Raw genomic sequence first — 18939 nt, 5'->3', positions numbered from 1 at the left:
CCCTCCTGCCCTTTCAGATCCTCCAGGGGATCTTCCCAACCCAGGAATCAAACCCAGGTCTCCTGCATCGCAGGCAGATTCTTTACCAGCTGAGCCACCAGGGAAGCCCAAACTGTAGATATTAAACAGTTAAAACAATGGACACGCATCCTTTAGCATCCCAGGGGCTGTCAATGTTTGCCCTTCAATCTTCCTCCTCATTCTGGGCCGATGCCCTCAGAGGGAGAAGTGGAAAAGGAAGAGGAATGAGAGGTAAAGGGTCACAGGCAGGGAGACCGTCCCTACTCTTAGGACTGGCCGGCCCCAGAGTCAGGAAGGACGGGCCGCCGTCACAGATAGGACACATGGGGTTTCCGTTTGGTCGCTGGCCTGTGCAGCTCCGACAAATTAGCTGCATGTCTCACTGTCCTGTTGGCCTAACTCTATGGGTCCAAAGTGAGTTGGCGGGCTGTGATCCATGGTCATTTAGGGGTGCAGGTGGATGTGGGCTCACTGCCCCGTGAGGTCATGTCTGACCTGAGGCATTGAGAGCTGCAGAGATGGGGAAGGAAGGATGGGGGTGTCTCACAACTCATGAGCCTTGGACCTGAAGTCCAAGTGGGTCACTTTGCCCCAGGACCATTGGCCAGAGCTACTCCACTGTCCCCGACCTGCCCACCGGGAGGCTGGGAGATGCCAGGTGTGCAGAATGTCTGGGGAGCCATCGCCCCACGATCCTCCCACACTCGTCCTGTGCCCCGGTGCCAGGCATCCAACGCCAGGGCTCCCTCCTTGGGAGCAGCCGTGCCTCTGCCTGCCCAGGACCCACTTTAAAAACGCAATCATTGCTGGGCTGGAAAACTCAGCTCTGCAGTTGCCAATGTGGCAGCTTTGGGAGGGTCACCTGTGCCCTCCGGGCCTCACGGAGGCCTTCCCAGAAACAGGACTGTGTTCCCGGGGCTGTGGGACAGGACCGCAGGGAGCTCCCAGGAAGGTTCGTGCTGAGATAGATGGTTGGGCTCAGGGTTCGGCAGGCCCCGGGGTGGTCAGAGGGTGGGACCTGGGTGAGTCGTGCCCAGGGAGGGCCCTCCGCCTGCCTTCATGGCTTCATCATGCACAGCCAGTCTTCCAAGAAAGTGCAGGATGAGGGGCCTCCATCTAAAGCTTCCCCCAAGTGTTTCCATCAAACAAGCGTCTGTTCTCTGCTGGAAGCAGAATCTAGAACACAGGGTGCTGGGTTTGTCACATGAGAGCAATGTGTCCCCTCCTTCCCTGTCCCCAGTGATGGTATTCTGCAGCCTCATCAACAGTGATGCTTCTAGTTTGAGAGGCTCAATCCTGACTCCGTGGATCCACAGCAGTGGACTAGACTCACTCCCCCGGGAGTTGGTGAGATGGTGGAAACATCAGCCATGATAACAGCTCCATGTTAACAGGGGTCCTGGGCACCCAGCGAGACTCAGCGCCCGCGGGGTGCCCAGTGGTATCCAACACTGCAGGGCCCCCTGCAGGACACCCTCGACGTCTCCATCAGGGCCCTGCATGTCACCCCCTTGCTCCAAGCACCATCCTGAAGGCCTCCCGGGGCGGCTCAGGGGGACATCCCGAGAGCCCGCAGGCAGCTTCTCTGCTTCCTTCCCTCCTGGTTTCAGAGGAGGAGACCGAGGCCGAGAGGGGAAAGGAACACTCTCAACAGGATAACTGTGTGCTGCTCCCTGGAGAAGGGGCTGGAAACTCACTCCTGTATTCTTGCCTGGAGAATCCCATGGACAGAGGAGCCCACGGTCTACGGGGTCGCAGAGAGTCAGACATGACCAGGTGACAACAGCAGCATGATGCAGCGCCCACGGGAGACAAAGCGACTCTGCCTGGATTGTTCTACAGGAGGGACAGCGTCTCGCTGGGTCAGACGGATGCTAAAGTCGAGGAGCTATGTCACGGATGCCACGGACCAGCAGAGGAAGCTGAGGACCAGTGACTGGAGGATGAGGGCTCACCCAGACCCACCTCGTGCTCGCCGCCAGGGAGAGCTCCACGGCTCAGTCTCCTGACCCTTCCATGGTGAGAAAAATGGAGTCCACTGCAGGGGCTTTACTGGGAGATGGTTTAAGAGAATCCAGGTTACTTGTAGAGTACTGGCTGGCCTGGGCTGAAGAGTGTCCCCCCAGAGTCACATCCATTCATGAACCTGTGAACAGGACCTTATTTGAAAATAGCATCTTTGCAGATGGACGTGAAGGTGAGGTCATGCTGAATTCGGGTGGGCCCTCAATCTGATGTCACTGGTGTCTTTGTAAAAGGGGGATCTGGATGCAGACCGGCATGTGGGGAAAAGACCGTGTGTGCCCACAAGCCAAGGACACCAGGGGCTGATGTACCGAGGACGGCAGAGATGAGGGACAGACCGTCCTGGAGCCACAGGAGGGAGCAGCCCTGCTGGCACCTGGCACCGACTCCTGACTTCCATCCTCCAGGACTGAGACAAACACCCCCAGTTTGCGATGCTTGGTTGGGGCAGCCGCAGGAAGCCAGGCCCCGAGAGGGACCTCAGCAAGCACAAGGGGTTCCCTGGTGGCTCAGACGGTAAAGAACCTGCCTGCAATGTGGGAGATCTGGGTTGAATCTCTGGGTCGGGAAGATCCCCTGGAGGAGGGCCCGGCAACCCACTCCAGTATTCTTGCCTTGAGAATCCCATGGACAGAGGAGCCTGGCGGGTTACAGTCCATGAGGTCGCAAGAGTTGGACATGACGGAGCAACTCACACTGTCTTTCCAGCAAGCACTAGGTACAGTCATGATTTAAGACAGAAACACAATGGACCAAAAGGTTAGGTAGCCTGACTGCTGGCATAGGAAACCAGAAGGAAGAGTGGGATGTCTCCTAAGGAAGCCTCCGGCCGAAGGACACGCTCACAAGGAGCTGAGAGAGACGGGAGGGGAGGTGCTCGGAAGGGGCTCCCGGGGAGCCCCTGGCTGCTGGCCACGGTGCTGCTCCCACCTGTACCAGCTGTGGGCTTATAGTAGCTGCAGTGTGGGCCACTAGCCTCCTAACTCAAGGGGCCTTGAGAGAATCGCGGCGGAAAGCAACATTCCTCAGTCCTGGAAACCAGGGGGCAGTTTGCAGGGTAGAGGCTGCGCCTCCCCCAGTCGGCAGCCAGCCATCTCCACTGGGGTCCGGAGGGCCAGGGAGGGTCTTTCGAATGCAGGGCTGCAAGGCGAGCTTCAGCGAGAATCAGGTTTGATGCCTGATTTGAGGCAGAGGAGATTCTAACACACTCTGGAGCAGAAAGACAGGGAGAGCCTTGCTGATGGCTGCCACGGGCAATATCTGGCAGGCAGGTTCCTTGGGGGAGTTTAACCTTCTGCGACCTTACAGTGAGCTCGCTCAAGCTCTGTCTGTTTCACACACGCAGTCAGAGGCACAGATACGCCTGCGATCATCTCCAAGTTTTGCCAGGACGGTTTTATTTGAGGCAGCCCTACAGGCTGACACCCCTCCTTCTCACCCCACCGAACATCTTACATACGCACGCCTGCACAGCTCAGACGTCGAGCAGAGGCTGAGACTTAGGCAGCCAGGAACCTACTTCCTTGCTGCTAACCAGGGCAGTAACGAATGTACAGTCGGAGCTCGGCAAATAATTAATAGTAATGAAAATTGACGTTGTAAAAATTAAAGGGAGAGGGCTGATGGAAAGGAATTGGTTTGGTTGTCAGACCCCAAGCCTAAAGGGAAACACATTGCTTTGGAGAATCTTTTAATTAATTCCAGAGTCGCCCTGTTTCTTCTCCGCCAAATGAGCTGAGTTCCGTTCCTGGGCAGGAGGCTCTGGTGCAGATGCAGGGAGGGACAGGGAGAGCTGAATGGTTATCAGGGATCATCCCACCTCCATCCGGGAGCCTCCGAAATTTCCCCGCCCTCCCGGCCAAGAAAGCTCAAGGTGGGGGTGACCACGGAGTCGGCCCGAAGAGGGGTTCGTTTTGTAAATGTACTTTTTACTACCTATGAATAAACCAGGAGGTCTACCTCATTCATAGCTAAAATAAAAATGGATCTCTACAGTCTGACCAAGTTCAGCCACTGAGCTGCGGCATTAACTTGTATTCTAACAAGATTAAAATATATTTGTCCTGGGGATTAGCATACTTAAGTCCCCTTTCCCCTTTGGAGCGGTGGCAGGGCACTTTGATCTGCCTTGCGTGGCGAGAGCGCGGCTTGGGCCCAGCTATCCGACTGCCAAGTGTGAAATCGGCCTGATGTCATCCTCAGTCTTCATCTTTTACATCTTCCACCAGTTTAATTATATTTCCGCCACAAAGCTCCGGCGCCTCATTGCATATTCAAGTTTGACTAGGAAGCATTTAAAAAAAAAAGGTGCGAATGAAATACCCCTGTAGGGGGAAGGGAGGGAGCCACACCTCGCGGTGCAGAGGCAGCGACCCGGCCCCAGCCCTGGGTTTGCCCCAGACGCCCTCACCTGCGTGGAAATGTACGTCCACCTGGCCAGCTCTGAGCTGGGCCGGGCGCCCTCGTGGGGCTCCAGGCGCAAAAGCCATTGTTACACCCGCGCGTGGCGTCTGGGGTTACTGGCTTGTGACTCTGTGGGTCTGTGTTACATTCACTCTCCCGGAGCTGGTTCTGTTCCCCTGGGGCTCGAAATCCACCGGGGTGCTCCCTTTGCTGCGTAAAAGCCACCTTCCTCTCGGCAAGCGAGCTGACGTGTCACCCAGGAATCACCCACTTTGAGGCCCTGTGCAACCACCAAAAAAAAAAAAAGAAAGTTGAGGGCACTCTCAGTGCCTAAAAGGGCCGTGTCTGGCTGACCTCTGACCACCTCAAAGGAATCAGATTTGAACTCTGCATCCCTATGCCAAGTTCTGGCCCTCAAGTCCTTGGTGAATTCCCTGGAACTGCTGGGAAGGCCAGCCTGACTGCAGGACAGTCCTTGACGTCCCGGGGGGGGGGGGGGGGGCGCCTCCTAGTACCTCCACCCCAGGGCCACCAGGGGCGGGCTGGGGGAGGGGAACCTGGCCAGGCCTTGGTCCCTTGGTCCCAGGGGCACCCCTCCGCGGGCACTCGTGTCTGGGAGAGGAAGTGAACCCCCTGCAGGCGTGGCTGGCTTTTGACCTTCACCCCAGGCCGCCAGGCTCTGCGCACACCCCTGCTGGAGTGTCTCAGAGATCCTGCGCTCTGCGGGGTCGCCAGTCTTTGGGTGTTACTTCCCCAAGCCAGCCGGACAGAATAGAAATGCAGATGGGCTTCCTGAGCCTTTGAGAGCAGATTGGCCCTGGGCCACCTCTCCTCCTCGGACTGACCCCTTTGTCCGAGATCTCCCACGGCCCCCCACTCCTTCTGGGTTGGGGTGTACGCAGGTACAAACGGTAGATAGACCGAGTTGAAACTCACTTTCTCCATGTGCAGGAAACCAAGATGCAACCCTGATACTTTTTTCTTTTAAGGTCTAAATTTAGGACCATCTTTATTTTAAATCATCAGTCTTGTTGAAATGGGAGGTTAACAACATATCACTTCTTCAACTGAATGATATAATTATAAAATTATCTCCACATAATTAGCTCAGGATTATGTTTCATTCTGGTTAGCATGTAATCAAAGCCTGTTATGCTTTTAGCTATAGGAACAGCAATTAATTTCAAAGGGGGTACTTAGACCCTTCACTATTTAGACAAAATAGCTCATCGCGCCAGGAGCAGGCGGTTCGCTCTTGGAGGAAGAACGGTGGTTGGGGCGGCTGTGATTCGAGGGTGGGGTGGGGTGGGGGGGACTCCCAAGCCTCCTCCCTGCCCCCACGCTGTCTCGTTGGGCGCCCACCTCCTAGGCGCTGAGTCCACCCATGTCTCATGGTGACTGAGGCTCACTGCTCAGTGCGGTAATTACCGGCTGGAATGGAGAGGGGAGTGGTGTGTGAAGTTGCTGAGCCTCCGTAGGAACCCAAGGCACGGCATCTTGCTCATTTTTGGGGGAAAGCCTGGGGAAAAGAGCCTGATACGAATGGAAGTGCCTATGTGTTTGAGCCCTGTGATCACAAAGTGCACACCTAGCCATGTTTGGAAGGAGAAGGGACTCCTGATTCTAGAAGTGCTAACGGAGTCCTGCGGCCCTCTAGTAGGAGCGCTCCCATCACTGCTCCACTTTTCACAGCCACGTGAATATCTCATCATTTCCCCCTTCCCCTCAACCACCATATAGATGTGGTGGCTTTACCAAAACCAGGCCTTGGGCTGGCCGGGCCCAGGGGGCTGAGTACGAGTTTCCCCTGAAGAAGGAGAGTGGGACTGCCCACCGAGCAAGTGCTGTTCTGTGCCACATGCTTTCTGTTCTTTTCCTCATAAACACCCCCTTGCAGGGAGCCTGCTAGGGAGCAGTTCTTTCTGCCTGAGACATGAATGATTGGGCTTCGGGGCACAGGACTGCCTGTTCACAAAACTCAGCCCCATCCTTGCCCCAAGTTTCTTTCAGTGAGAAGAAATGCTGTTGTGTAAGTACCCACATGAAAAAATATGGAAGTCCATATGCTGAGCCTGCACATGGCGGGGAGCTCAGCCGAATGCTCTCTTGGCAGGCTTCAGTCTCGCACCAAACAAATTTGCTGTTGTCCAGTCACTAAGTCGTGTCGGACTCTTTGCCACCCCGTGGATTGCAGCCCTCCAGGCTCCTCTGTCCCTGGGATTCTCCAGGCAAGAATACTGGAGTGGGTAGCCATTTCCTTTTCCGGGAGATCTTCCCGACCCAGGGATTGAACCTGCATCTATTGTGACACCACGGAGCCACCAGGGAAGCCCTAACAAACAGGTGTCTGGAAGTCAGCATGCCAGGCGTTCCTTCTAGAGACTGAAATCTGCCCGATTTAACCCAAATGTTTCGGCACTGGGGGCAGGAGAACAATCTGAGGCTTAAAACTGACAGCCTCTGAGTTACTTATCCGGCCACCTTTCTCACAGCAGCAGAGGCATGGAACCGGCCTCGACAGGAGTACATTCTGCAAAAGGCTGCTGACCCTGCCGTGTCCCCCCACTGCCTGAATCCAAAGAAACGCCAGCTTTCCGGATTCACATTTTGTTGGGGGAGGGGGGTAGGAGTGTGAGTCCAAGTCCTCGGGAGAAAGTTGTGGCCTAAAGGGGAAACTCGGACGGACCCACCACGGTGGCTCCAAGAGGCCGGAGAGCCGGGGCCGGAGTCCTGGCGAAGTTGGAGGGGGCCGGGAGGGGCGGCAGACCCCCGAACCGGGCAGCAACTCCTCTTGTTGCGCCTGGCAGCTGGAGCCTGTGATTACCCATCCAGAGAGGAGAGAAAAGCGGGGAGGGGAGAGAAAGGGCAGTTAGCGGAGGGGGTAGGGCCGGGGGAGGCGGAGGGCAGAGCCCGGCGCAGAGCCTGACTGTCCTCTCGCAGACAAAGGACTTGGCGGGAGGAGCGAACCCCGAACGCGCCGGCTGAAAGGCGCGGGCCGCGCGCTCGGACCGCGCGGCCAAGTTTCTCAGCGCGACAGATGGGGCCGCGCGCCCGCCCGGCCCAGCCCTCCAGACGGTCCGCGCTGGCAGTGACCCCCACCCGCCCTCGGCCCCGGCCCCACGGAGAACCCCGGACGGGGGCGGGCCCCTCCCGGCCGCGCTCCCCACTCGGGCCCCTCCGCGGGCGCAGTCCACTGAGGCCCCGTGCTCTTTTTCCCCTCCCCGGGTGTCTCCGGGGAGACTGGGCTGGGGCTGGGGGGCTCTCTGGGACACCTTCCAGCCCGAGGGGGCGAAAAGGCGGCGGAGCAGGCAGGTCTCCACTACTCTTTGTTCTGGGCAAAGCTCTGGGCTCGGCCCTGGAAGGAGGGGTGGGGAGGGACCGCCAATGGGGCGAGTGCGGGGCCCTGGTCCTAGCGTTCCCCCCGGGATGCGGAGCGGGTAGAGGGTCTGGGGACTCGCTCCCTCCCCCCAGAGGCGTTGCCGGGGCCTGGGTCGGCAGAGCAGCAAGCTGGGCCACACCTGTTCCCGAGACTCCTGGGGCCCCCCAGCGCCCCTGTGCTGGCCTGAGAGGACGAGGCGGTCAGTCACCCCGATGGCTAAGCAGGAGGCGGGCAACAACAGCGACAATGATAACGCGGTCCTCCTCAGCCTCCCCAGCCAGGCCGGGGTGCGGCGGGCCACTCGATTAAATCTCATAGTGAGGGGTCACTTTAATGACTATTACTACATTTCAGGCGATTTCAAGAATGGCTTTTTATTTGCTGTGGGCGGGGAGCAGAAACAAAATGAACTATATGAGATTAATAATGAAAATATGAATGGCCTGCTCGGGCTTGCGCAGCCCGGCTCACGACGTGCGCCCCTGGAGCTCAGGGCGCAGGCACCGCGCCAGCGCGTTTCCCCCGCAGAGGGCGGCCCATGGGGTCGCGGTTTTCAGCGCAGCGCCAGGCCTGCCTGCAGCCGCCCTCGCCCACCACCAAGCCCACCCCGCCCGCTGCTCTTGAAGCCAGAGGCCTCGCCCTCGGCCCTGATAGGAGAGAGAAGCGAGCGCAGCAATGGGGTCCCCACCCCGAGGCCCGGCGCGGGGCTGCAGGGCGTGCCTGGAGGCGGCGTGGAGTGCCGGTTGGAGGGTCGGCCTCCCCGGAGGCCTTGGGCGCCAGTCGCCATTAGTCTCCCAGGGCACGGCGGCTCGGCCTGGCAAGCGGCAGGTTTCGGCAGAGCCGGGACCTTCGTGGGGGCTCTTGGGCAGCTTCCCCGGGCGGGCAGAGGCCGGAGAGGTCGGATATTAAACCAGCGGGAGACAGAATGACTTTTAGCCGAGACAGAGCGAGCAAACATGGCCTCGCAGCTGGCCCTGCGCGGCTGGCAGGCGTATTTGCATATATAGTGTATGATGTTTGCTGTGCCCACCACACTCCCGGGCACACCTGTGCCAAGCGGTTCAGAAGCCCCAGCGATTTGCCCTTTTCACCCAAGGGAAAACAGGAACGATGGAACCTTCTCAGAGATCAGACTGGTGGCGCCCCGCTTTTGCCCCCTAAAGAAAGCCCTTGGTGGTCCACTTCCTGCGACCTTCGCCTGCCGGTGTTGACCCTCGGATTCTGACTCCAACCTGAGGGTGGGGGCTCACTTATTCGACCCCATTGGGCAGCTGGAGGAGGAGCTGTCTAAGCACCAAGGAATCCTGCTGGGTCTTTGATCCTGCACCTTTGGGGAAGCGTGTTCCACTGGCCTGGGGGTCTGCGACCGTCCACGCTCAACTCCCAGGCCTCAGCCCAGTCTCTGCGCAGCTAAGGAGGCCTGGGGAAACAGCCAAGCCTGAGGGTGGGGGCTGTGCAGCTGCAAGCCGCAAGGATGTCCTTCCTAAAGGAGCTTTCCTCCGAGCACATTTAGGAAACCCCACCTGCTGCGGGGGCGACAGTCTGGTGAGGTGTCACCGGTACTGCAGGCTGGGTCCAGATCCGAGGTGGGCAGAGCTGTGGGGGCCCAGGTGGAACTCAGTGGCGGCCGGACTTCACGAAGGGGCATCGCCTGTCCTGCAGCCCGACTCTGGTCTCCACTGTCTGCGCTCAGTCGCTCCATCGCGTCCAACTCTTTGTGACCCCATGGACTGTAGCCACCAGGCTCCTCTGTCCATGGGATTCTCCAGGCAAGAATACTGGAGTGGGTTGCCATTTCATTCTCCACGGGATCTTCCCCACCCAGGGATGGAACCCTTGTGTATCCTGCATTGGCAGGCAGATTCTTTACCACTGTGCCACCCAGGAAGCCCAGCTCCTAGTGAAAGCGGCTGGTGTGTGCCGAAGTGGCTCTCCATGAGTTATGAGAGAATTTAAAAACGTGTAATAAACGTAGGAGCAAAACCAGAATTTCAGCATTTGGGAGGTCTGAGAGTTCATTTAGTCCAATCTCCTACTGGAGGCCGGGGGGGGAAGCAAATGAAAAACCTTATGCCACTGTAGGCCTAGTGTCTGCTTGTACACCTCTGAGGATGGGGAGCTCATTACCTTGCAAAACCATACACTGCCCCTTAACAGCGCTACGATTTGCCAGTGGGATGAAAGACAAAAACTAAAAATGATTGCTGAATGTTGCTATTCATCTTTTTATTGAGAGGAAGGAGAGGCCAATCAGGTAATAGAAGCTGGGCTAGCGCGGTTTTGTCTTTAGGAACCCCCAGATCAGCACAGGGGCAGGGTAGTGGCTAAGGAAGATGTGATCCCGCCCCATTAATGCCCCTGGGACCAGGCAGTGGGACCAGGCTCCGGAGCCTCTGCAGCGAGACCCCAGAACGTGTCTTTGCAAAACCGGGAAGCAGCTCAGCTCCTAGCCAGAGGCCCAGCGTCCTTCCCCTTGGGAAGCCGGTGTGGAACGGAAATGCCTAAAAGGTCGCCTTGGGAACAGACGATCCTCTCCAGTCTCTGAGCTTCTTTTACTGGGAGAAGAAAACTGTAGCCAAGAGAGTTTGGAAATAGAGCAGTTGGGTTCACAGGGCCACATCAGTTGTCCTCTGAGGCCAGGTGAGTTGCGGGTCCCAAGACCAAAGCTCCCATCCATTTCCGGTCTTTTCCCTGCATCCGCCTTGGGATGCCACCAGTCCGTGTCCTCTGCTCTGGGGAAAAGACAACAATGCAACATAAAGAAGAGCCTCTTTGTCTCAGGTCAAGTGAGAGCTCCTCTCTCCAGGGGCTGAGCGCCTCTGTCGGCTCGGGGAGCAGCCAGGGACGGAGACCTGTTGCCTTCTGCAGGAGTTTAAATATTTATTCAAAGAAAAAGCACCGGACTTTGGAACACTTCCTTCTGGTAAAGAAATGCGTCCTTAAATTCCTTTGGTTGTCCTATACTCATACAGGAGACATCCAAAGTGTCTTCATTATTTAAAAAAAAAATTATGCCTCTGGCTACAAAGGTAAGCATGTGCACACCTCCCGTGGAGGGAAAGACCTGAGCACCTGAGCACTGAGGTCGTCCTCGGCAGGTCAGCTGGGCTCAGAAACACACTTTAAAAAAAAAAAAAAACTACTCATTCCATCTTGGACAACTGATATTTTACAATAAAGTGGTTTTTTTTTATTTAATGTAACTTTCAAGAATTTCAACACACAAAAATGCAGGGGGAATGTTCACAATTTTGATAACCACAGTAGTAAATAGAAACATTCATTTATTATAAATATTTGCTACTGGAACTGTAAAATGCACATGTGTAATAAACTAAAAAATAAAAATAAAAAAATAAAAACCCCAAAACTTTGCTTCCTGCTAAAAAGGCATATCATTTCATTGAGTTTCCTAAGCAGCAGATGGTTATTCACAGAATTTTAAATTACAACTTTTGCTTTTATAAGTTTCTTTCCCTTAAAAAAAAAGGGGGGGGGTTTACACTAGTATGTACAAAGGGAAACTATTATCGCAGTGAAATAAAGAGGTTTAAGGCAAAGAGAGAAGTTCACCCTCAGTCCTCGGGACAGGGCCCGGGGCACCCCCCAGGCTGTCCCGGCACAGACGGACATTTGGACACAATTCTTTTTCCGTACAATAAACAGAAGACAGTGTGGAGCTACAGATATAGATATAGATAATGTGTTTGTTTATATATATGTACTTGGTGGGGATATATTGAATATATTTCATTTACACTGTACCACACTTCAAAAAATAAAATGTATATTTAAAAAAAAACAAGAAAAGACAAAAAGTGATAAGAAATGATTATTTACACATTTTCTTCTTTCCTCTATATCCTGGAGAATTCTGAGTTCCTTTAAAAGTCAAGGTAGCCACATGTTCTAGAACTGTGGACTCTTACACGTCTGCTTCTGTGTGTGTATATGAGCACACACACAGATATATGTACACATGCACACACATATTTACCATGAAAGAATGCTCTCTATAGCAGAAGCGGCCACTTAAAAAAAAAAAGGAAAAAAAGAAAAGAAAGTGAAGAAAAAGAAAAAGGAAAGAGGGGAAACGCCAGCTCCTTCAGGCCTCCACAGCCCCGGAGGCACACCCAGCAGACCTTGCCTGCGATTCTGGCCCCCCCCCGCCCCATATTGCCTGGGCAGCTGATGGAGCCGCAGGGGAGCTTCTCGGCCCAGGTCTGGGGGGACAGGGCGGCCCCAAAGCCTGTGGGCCTCCAGCCACTGGCGCCCTGAGGCCCGGAGCGGGTGCTGGAGGTGGGACACTCCAGCACTGGAGGCGGGCGGCGGCTGGAAAGGGGACAACGACGCAGATGCAGACAGAAGGATGCAGGGAGGCTCGAGCCAGGCCTCGGCGAGGAGACAGGGAGGGAAGGCAGGCAGAGGGGGGCTGGCGTGGGCCCTGCCCAGGCAGCCCCGGGGAGCAGGGCACCAGACAGGAGACCCAGCCGCAGCCTCGCCTCCGGGACCCTTTCTCTGCGATGGCCACGGCGGGCTTGGGCATGCAGACCCTCCTGCCAGCCTCACCAAGCCCACACAAACAAAGTGGCAGAACTCATAGACCAAGTAGGAGCTATTTATTCGGTTCACAGTCGTGTGAAATGCAGCAATAAAAATCTTTGGACTTCAGCAAGTTGTTTTAATTTTTTCATCTTTTGAAATTAAAAAAAAAAAGTGTCCGATGTCCCATAATGGAACTTAGGGGATTAAAAAAGATGAAACCCTAAGTAGCCCCCTTTGCAAAAACCAAAAACCCAACATAAAATTAGCATAATCTCATAAACATAAAAAAACTCAAAAAATATTTTATAGTCAGATATTTTGGATTTTACACCTCCTGTAAATTATATATACATAGAATATTGCAGAACCATAGCTAATACAAGATATCTTCACTATGAATGCTGGTATAATCTTTATACACTGGCCCTTCATTTCTGATTTTAAATTATTGCATCGTTTAGCCAGGGCGGGCCGGGACATGGCACCCGCCCGCCCTACTCGCTGTCCGACTTGCCCTCCTTGGCGGTGGTGGAGTGGTTGTACAGGCCCTGCGCCATGAGGTGCACGGCCAGCGTGTTCTTGCTGCCCGTGGCCTTCTTGATCTTGGCGCGCTTGTTCTGGAACCAGATCTTGATCTGCGACTCGTTGAGGCTGAGCTCCTGCGCCAGGCTCTGGCGCCGCTGCTCCGTAAGGTACCTGTTGGTCTGGAACTCGGCCTTGAGCCGCTGCAGCTGCTCCGCCGTGAAGGCCGTGCGGGGCCGCTTGTCCTCTTTGTTGGGGTTCTTCTTCTTTGGTTTGCGAGACCTGGGACCTGGGGAGGCGCAGGGGACACAGAGAGCGCGGGTTAGGAGGGCTCCGGGCCAGCCTGCTTGCTGGGGGAGGGGGCGTCACCGCCCCCGCACAGGAGGCTGCCCCAGCCGGTGGCGGACCCCGAGGAAAGCAGGGCTGGGTTTGGGGTGGCCCGCTGGGGCGGAGCTCTCATGGAGGGGGCGGGGAGGGGGCTGGGAAGTCTGCAGGAGCGGTGGGCTTGGGGGTAAAGGGCAGGCTTAGCGGAAAGGTCAGGACAGCAAAAACCCCAAAACTCTGTGGCCAGGCCTTTTCGAGTCCTTCCTGAGGTTCCGTCCACGAATGGGAACAGGATGGGGTGGCTGCGGGGAGAGAGCTGAGGGAGACAGACTGGAGGGGGTTGGGCCAGTCAGAGTAGCAGGGGGAGCCCCGGGGTGCAGGGCGGACTCCCCACAGACCCGGGGGCCCGTGGGAGCCAGCGTCAGGTGGGTGCTGAGAACAGGAAGGGTCTGCCTCCCCCAGCCGGCCCGGTAGGTCCACGTTCATCCTTCCCTTTAAGGGCCAGAAGGAGCAGGAGCTTCCCACCCTTCACCCCACCAGGTCTCTCCCAGTCCCCTGTTCAGGAGAGGGGACACACTGCCAGCCCCGGAGCTGAGGAGGCCACTGGGGACCCCGCTGACCTTGGGCAGAAGGCTCACACTTCTCACCCCGACTCTTCCCGGTGGGCCGCCCAGGTTGGTGCGGGGCAGTGGCGCTGGGAGTCCTAGGACCCCGGCAACAGAAAGGGCCTGAGAAAGGCGACCAAGTGTTGTCTTTTTCTGGGTTTCCGAAGGTCAGATGGGACGAGGGGGTCAGAGAGGGAAGAGGCCTTTGCAGGAGGGGGTGGTGGCTGCGGGTCTTAATCTGTGAAGTGTGTGAAGTCACGCTGGGGGTTGGCTCCCACTTCTTCGGAGGAGCCCTGGCTGAGAGGCCGGAAACGGCTAGACCTCCGGCAGCCGGAGCACCCAGGTGCCCGCCCCTCACCCCATGGGACTCTGCAGGGTGAGGCCCCGGGGGGCACTCGGAGCAGGAGGGTGGATCATCACCTGGGCCTTCCCTAGCTAGGGATCTGTGGCGGTCCGCAGACCCAGGAGGCCCCGGGAACCCCCTCCTCCGCCCACCGAGCCTTGCGCTGTCTCCGGGAGCCACGACGGGAAAAAGAGGGCCGGGCCCCGTGGAGAGGGGGCACCGGACTGTTCGGCTCAAGCCTGGGGCCTTCAAGATTGGAAGCACACCCAGGCGCACCGCGCCCCCTGCCCCCACCGTGCGCACACTCGCTCACAAGCCGAGGTCCCCGGCTGTCCAGCCTGGCTTTTTCCCTGAGGGTGCCCGCGTCCAGGGGGCGCCTCGCGAGACGGGCAGGGGGCAGCCCTGCGAGGCTTCTACAGGCCGGCCTCGCACGGCACAGCCCGCCCGCGGTCCCCATCCGCAAACTCCCCGGGGTCCCGGGGCACTCCCACAGGCCAATCAGCCCACAAAAGGCCCGGGCCACTTTATGGAAAGGAAATCTCCCTAAAATAAGAGATTTCAGTTCCTTTTCCTTCTTGATTTTCGTTCAAAACGCAAACTCTTAAGGAGTCTCGGAAAGACCAAATCTCCGCAAAAAAACAAAACAAGACAAAACTCGGCGTCGCTGCTTTCGTAAACGCCCGGAAACACATCTTATCTTACGGGGCTTTTTTTTAAGTCCAGTTAGACCAGACACTGAGCCAGGCCCGACTGCCGGGCTTCCTCCGGCCTCTGGGGCCTGGCGCGGCCGCGACTCCCGCGCTGCACAAAGCCGGGCCGAGGCTCCTCGCCGGCCGCATTGTGAGCCTATATGTTAATTAAATATTAACAAAGGAGAGAGGCGAGAACAATGGAGCAAATTTCAGATCTAGCTAGAGAAATTGGGGTTTCAGCAGAGATACACACAGACCGTTTCTGCGGGCAGGCGACCCGGGGGTGACTTAGTTGCGCTGTGAGCTGTTTAAACGACCCCCGCAAAACAGTTGAGGGTTCGGGAACAGGGGGGTCCGGTCTGCGCGGCCGTCTCGGCGACAAACGGAGTCTCCGCCTAATGGCGGTTCGCAGCCGCAGACCCGCATTTACTGCGGCTCATGCTTCTATGGGGACGTGGACTCAGCTTTTAAAAATCCCGGGTCTATGAAAAAGACGCCCAGAAGCTCTGCACACTCTCGCCGGCTCCCCCGCGCACTTCCTCTGAAATCTGCTCCTTTCCTACCCAGGAAAGCTCGGTAAAGATCCATTCTATCCGGGGACAGCAGGCCTTCCTCTTCCAAGCTGTGTGCGCACCTCTTGGCAAATAAAACGAGGCACAGAGCGAAGGGCTCCTCTGTCTCCCTTCCTTCCCTCTGCGGATCCCTCCACCGGCCCCTGGTCGACCCCAACTGAGAACGAGCAGCGAGCCTCGCTTTCTTCCCCGGACACATCTGGGAAACTGGGGCGGCAGGATAAGACTAAGTCTCGGGGCGGGCTGGGCGTGGGTCCGGGTCTGGACCGAGTTGGAAGAACAAGCGAGGGTGTACTCTTCCGGGCCTGTTTTCCAGCCACCCGGATTCCCACCAAATAAACTCCGGCCAGGGCAGGGATGGGCTAGGGACTAGGAGAGGCCCCCAAAGGCAAGAGAGAACGGAGGTCCTGGTACTTTTCGCCGTTCTAGGAAGTCTGTAGCCCCGAGTGAATCAACCCTGCCCCTCTCCGCCTTGCCGCGGCCCGCGTCAGCGTCGGCCGCACACAGTGTCGCTGTGTGCGCGTCTTTGTGTTGGGGGCGAGGGATGCTCGAGTCTTCTTCCTCCCGGTAAGTTCCCGCCCCAGCGCTGCCCCGCAACCCCGCCGGCCTCCCCACGGCGGGTCGGGGCACGGGTCCCCAGGGCTCACCTGAAGAAGGTCGGTCCGAGTAGCGCGTGCAGTAGACCCAAGCCGGCCAGAGCATGGGCTGCGCGCCCAGGTTGGCGCTGGCCTGCGAACTGTCCGAGTCTGAGCTCACCGACAGGTCGCCGCCGCCCAAGCCGCGGGCCTTGAGCGCCCCGTCCAGGGGACCCCCGGGGTCTCCTCCTTTCTTGGCGCCGCTGTGAAGTGAGAGCGCTTTGGAGCCGCCTTCGCCGTCACCCGGAGAGTCGCTACCGCCACCGCCGGGCAGCGGCCCGCCCGCCCCGGGCGCCCCGGGCGCGTTCTGCCGGGGCTCCCGGCCCGACACCAGGAGCTGCTCCGCGCCGCCCGCGCCGCCGCCTCCCTCCAGGCCGCCTTCGCCGCCTGCCCCGGCGCCTCTGCCTCCTCCGGCGCCGGGACAGCACGTCCCTGCGTCCTTTCTCCGGCCGAACTCGGGTCGCAGGATGTTGTCGATGAAGAAGTTGGTGATGCGGTGTGGGTGCTGGTGGTTGCCGGGCGCCTGCAGGACCGCAGGCAGCATCAGAGCCCGCCGGCGGCCAGTGTCCGCCTCGCCAGGGCTGCCGGCGCCGCCGCTGGGGCTGGATTCCGGCGGCCGCTGCCCCTCCGCCGCCGCCGCTTCGCTAGGCTTGGGGTCATTCTCCTCCATGCTGCTCGCAACAAATCCCGAGTCGATTCTCCGGGGAGACCCTCCAGTCAGCCTTCCGCTTCTCCGCTCCGTACGCGGAGACTTCCGAAGCCGGCCGGTGTCCCTTCCCCGCCGACTCTCCCGAGGGCGAGCGCGGCGGCCGCAGCCAGGGCTGGGGTCCTACACGTCGCCAGCCACGCTCAGAGCCAAAGCCACGTTCAGATCCACAAGTTGAGTTAGAAAATACCAAGAGTCGCCCCACGCCCAGACGCCGGGAGATTCAAAATAGTCCGGTCCGAGTCTTCGCAGCGCACCCAGTCGCTAGACGGTCACAAGGGTCCGACGCGGACCCGGGGCGCCTCGGGGCTCCGCGCGCCTCTCCACGTCCGGCTGCCTCCGGCTCCGGCGCCGCCGCCGCCGCCCGGCCGCCCGGGGCTGGAGCTCCGCGCATGCAGGCAGCGCGCTCGCCCGCGCTCACGCCCGCCGGGGACCGCTCGGGCCAACGCCGCCGCCGCCCCCGCCCGGCCGCCCCCGCCCGCGCGCCCCGGCCGGCCCTCTAGGGTGCGGGGCGCGAGCGGTCAGCGCGCCCGTTGCCGCCAGCACGCACATGGAGGCCCACGGGCCCGCGCTGCGCTCGGCCGGCCTCCGGGCCCCTGCGCGCGGCCGCCGCCCCGCCGCGGGCCGGGGCGCCCCCGCCGAGCCCCGCCGAGCCCCGCGGCCCGAGTCGCATGGGTGAGCGGCGGGCCGGGCCGGGCCGGGCCGGACCGGGCTGGGCCGCCCGCGTTCCCTCGCCGTCTGCGCGCCCTCGCGCCTCGGCCTCCGCGCGGCCAGGAAATTTCCAGGCCACTCGGCGCAACCCGAGACACTCGGACTCTGGATTTTTGTTCTTATTTTTAACCGAGCCCCCTCGAGTGACGTCGCGGGCCGGTCTCCTGGACACGTGCCTCGGGCCAATGGTCGCGGCGCCGCGCGCCCACGTGACCGGCTCGGTGACAGGGGCCGCCCGCCGCCCCGCCCCCGCTTAAAGGGGCCGCGTCCCTGCGCTCCGGGTGCGGAGCCTGGACCCGCGAGACCGCCGCCGTGTTCTCTGCGCGCGCTCGCGCGTTCGCGTTTTCCCCGCGGCTTCTCGGCGATCTGAGAAAAGCCCGCGACAGTCCCGCCGGGTCGCCCACACGCGGACGGGGACAAGCGCTGGAAGGGTGCTTTTTTTTTTTTTAACATTTCCATATTGTTTACCGTGGGGAAAAAAAATCCCACAATTCCTTGCACAAAAATGCATAAATAACATTAAATGAGCTGCCGAGATACAAAGAGACTTCTGGAAGTCCGCCTTGCTGGAAAGGGCAGTTGTCACTTACATTTGACTTTGGTAACCCGGGCAGCTTCCCGTCTTTAATGCAGAGCTGAGGCGCAGGCCCCTCTTCCTGCAGACACTCACTGTAAGTGTGCGCGCGTGTGTGCGCGCGAGTGCAGGGAGCCGCTTGCATGCGGTCGGATCCCACCCTGGCCACGGATCCTCCTGAAACGTGCATGCAGACCCGGAAGAGCTCAGGAACGCGATGTGGAACTCCGTGTTGGGGAAAGAGAATAAAGGAGCACTGCGCATTATAACCGAATCTTCTTTCTGGAAGGAGAAGGGAAGCGGATGGTTCAACCAAGCCTTCAAATCCACGTGGAACAAACTACTCCCCAGCGGCTGCCTCCTCCCAAGTCCTCACCCTCATTTCCCACCCTCCAGTTTTTACCCCACCGAAGGTCCGAGGGGCTACAGGACATTCACCTCTTTTTCTTGTCTTAAAATCTTCTAAATTAATTTTTCTGGAGGGCCCATATGAAACGGAAATTAGAAATCAAATGGTGGGGTGGGGGCCCCAATTTGTTTCCCCTCTCCCCTCCCCTCCTTCCTTCCAAGATCCCTTCCTAAGCTTCCTTTCCAGCTGCTGACAGAAAGTCCAACTGGAGTTTGTTTTCTCTTCGCCTCTTACTTGTGGCTCCTTTCTGTTCACTCCTCTGTCCTTGACCCCACCTGCAGACATCCCACCAAACACCTGTTGTGATCCGAGGCACGCCTGTCCATCATTTAAAAGGCACTTTCATGGAAATTTTTGAAGTTCGAAAAACATCCAGAAGGGCAACTCGCAGGGTGTTGGATCACTGGCACGATTAAAGTACATTGGAGAGGATATGGGAAGGATGGGGAGAAAGGGAGAGCCCACGTGGCTTC

At 58.3% G+C, this 18939-nt stretch overlaps 1 protein-coding gene across 1 annotated transcript; it reads right to left on the bottom strand.

Annotated features, from left to right (window-relative positions):
* Nucleotides 1–12867: 12867 nt before the first annotated feature.
* Nucleotides 12868–16736, bottom strand: EN2 (engrailed homeobox 2). The gene is made up of 2 exons (XM_061166507.1): nt 16079–16736; nt 12868–13184 (listed from the first exon to the last, which is right to left on the bottom strand). The coding sequence occupies exons 1-2, from the start codon at nt 16734–16736 to the stop codon at nt 12868–12870; spliced, it is 975 nt and encodes a 324-aa protein (XP_061022490.1).
* Between the last annotated feature and the right edge of the window lie 2203 nt (nt 16737–18939).

This window comes from Dama dama, chromosome 18 (genome assembly GCF_033118175.1).
Source record: "Dama dama isolate Ldn47 chromosome 18, ASM3311817v1, whole genome shotgun sequence".
In the NCBI taxonomy this organism is placed as follows: domain Eukaryota; kingdom Metazoa; phylum Chordata; class Mammalia; order Artiodactyla; family Cervidae; genus Dama; species Dama dama.
The sequence above is the reverse complement of the archived record's forward strand: the minus strand, read 5'-3'. Positions and strand labels throughout refer to the sequence as shown.